Raw genomic sequence first — 1,106 nt, 5'->3', positions numbered from 1 at the left:
TACCGCAGCTAATTGTTTTGCGTAAAAATAAACATTTGGGTAAAATTGTTTATTTTTTTTTACATTTGAGTTTATTGGGAAGTTGGTCTTAAATTTCCTTTCAAGTGGCATTAAAAAGCATTAAAAGTCTTTAATTTAACTTGCTGTAGAGCTGTAGGAATCCTGTATTAAAACCTCTAACTTTATTCCAGTTAACTTTAGCAGCATGAATCTTTGCACAGGTGATGTCCACAGGTGGATTTATGGTTTCCAAGAGTTTTAACCCTGATTCATTATGGTTTTAAATGGKTTATATACTGTCTAATGAAAAAWATATTCAGGTGAGAGTGAAAAAAAATATTTTGTTCCATCCCCAATATCTCTAAACCCACAGCAGCTGTTTTAATACTTACACTTCAGATGAAATCTCCCAAGTGTTGCTTTATTTTGATACTAAGATTATTAAAGTAGAGTTTGTAAATGCTGAGATACACTCAGTTACATTTCAGTATGGTATTTTGAGAAAATAATTCAAGAAAACCAAATGGTTGGACAACATTTTTAGGGGAAGGGACGTTTTTGGGAGGAGTTTTCAGATTTGGTTATGTTGCCCTCAGACATTTTCTTTTGTGTTGATTCATTCAGGATGATGCTTTTGTCTTTATTTTCATTTATTTGTGATTTAATGGAAAAAAGCTTATTTTTATGCGATTTTTTTTTCCCACATAATTATCTATTGATTATTTAATTAGGGCTAAACCAATAAATAACGATGCTCATAGATAAATGTGTTTAACCAAGTGTTTAGATTTTATATAGATACTACTTTAACAGGTTTTAAATCATTCACAGTTTAATAATGTTCCCTCCTCCACCTGTTTGTTCTCTCAGCTCCAACGCCAGCCCGTCGGAGGGCACCCCCGCCCTGAGCAACATTGGCTGCACGCCTCAATCCCTCCCCAAGTTCCAGCACCCGTCACACGAGCTGCTGAAGGAGAACGGCTTCACGCAACACGTTTACCACAAATACCGCCGGCGCTGCCTCAACGGTGCGTTCTCTTTTACACAACTTTAGACAATCATTCAAATATCTATCTTCATGCCTTTATACTCTCAACCATGTCGTA

The 1,106-nt window shown here is 35.8% G+C and overlaps 1 protein-coding gene across 3 annotated transcripts in view; it reads left to right on the top strand.

Annotated features, from left to right (window-relative positions):
• larp1 (La ribonucleoprotein 1, translational regulator) overlaps positions 1–1,106 on the top strand; it is a gene marked incomplete in the record, with an annotated part of 69,611 nt that overhangs the window by 62,692 nt on the left and 5,813 nt on the right. For all 3 annotated transcript variants that reach the window (XM_014028574.1, XM_014028575.1, XM_014028573.1), the window contains 1 exon segment: positions 871–1,028. In XM_014028574.1, the coding sequence (XP_013884028.1) occupies positions 871–1,028 (158 nt within the window).

Source organism: Austrofundulus limnaeus, unplaced genomic scaffold, assembly GCF_001266775.1.
Source record: "Austrofundulus limnaeus strain Quisiro unplaced genomic scaffold, Austrofundulus_limnaeus-1.0 Scaffold782, whole genome shotgun sequence".
NCBI lineage: Eukaryota > Metazoa > Chordata > Actinopteri > Cyprinodontiformes > Rivulidae > Austrofundulus > Austrofundulus limnaeus.
Note: the sequence above shows the minus strand (reverse complement) of the source record. Positions and strands in the feature narration are given on the sequence as shown.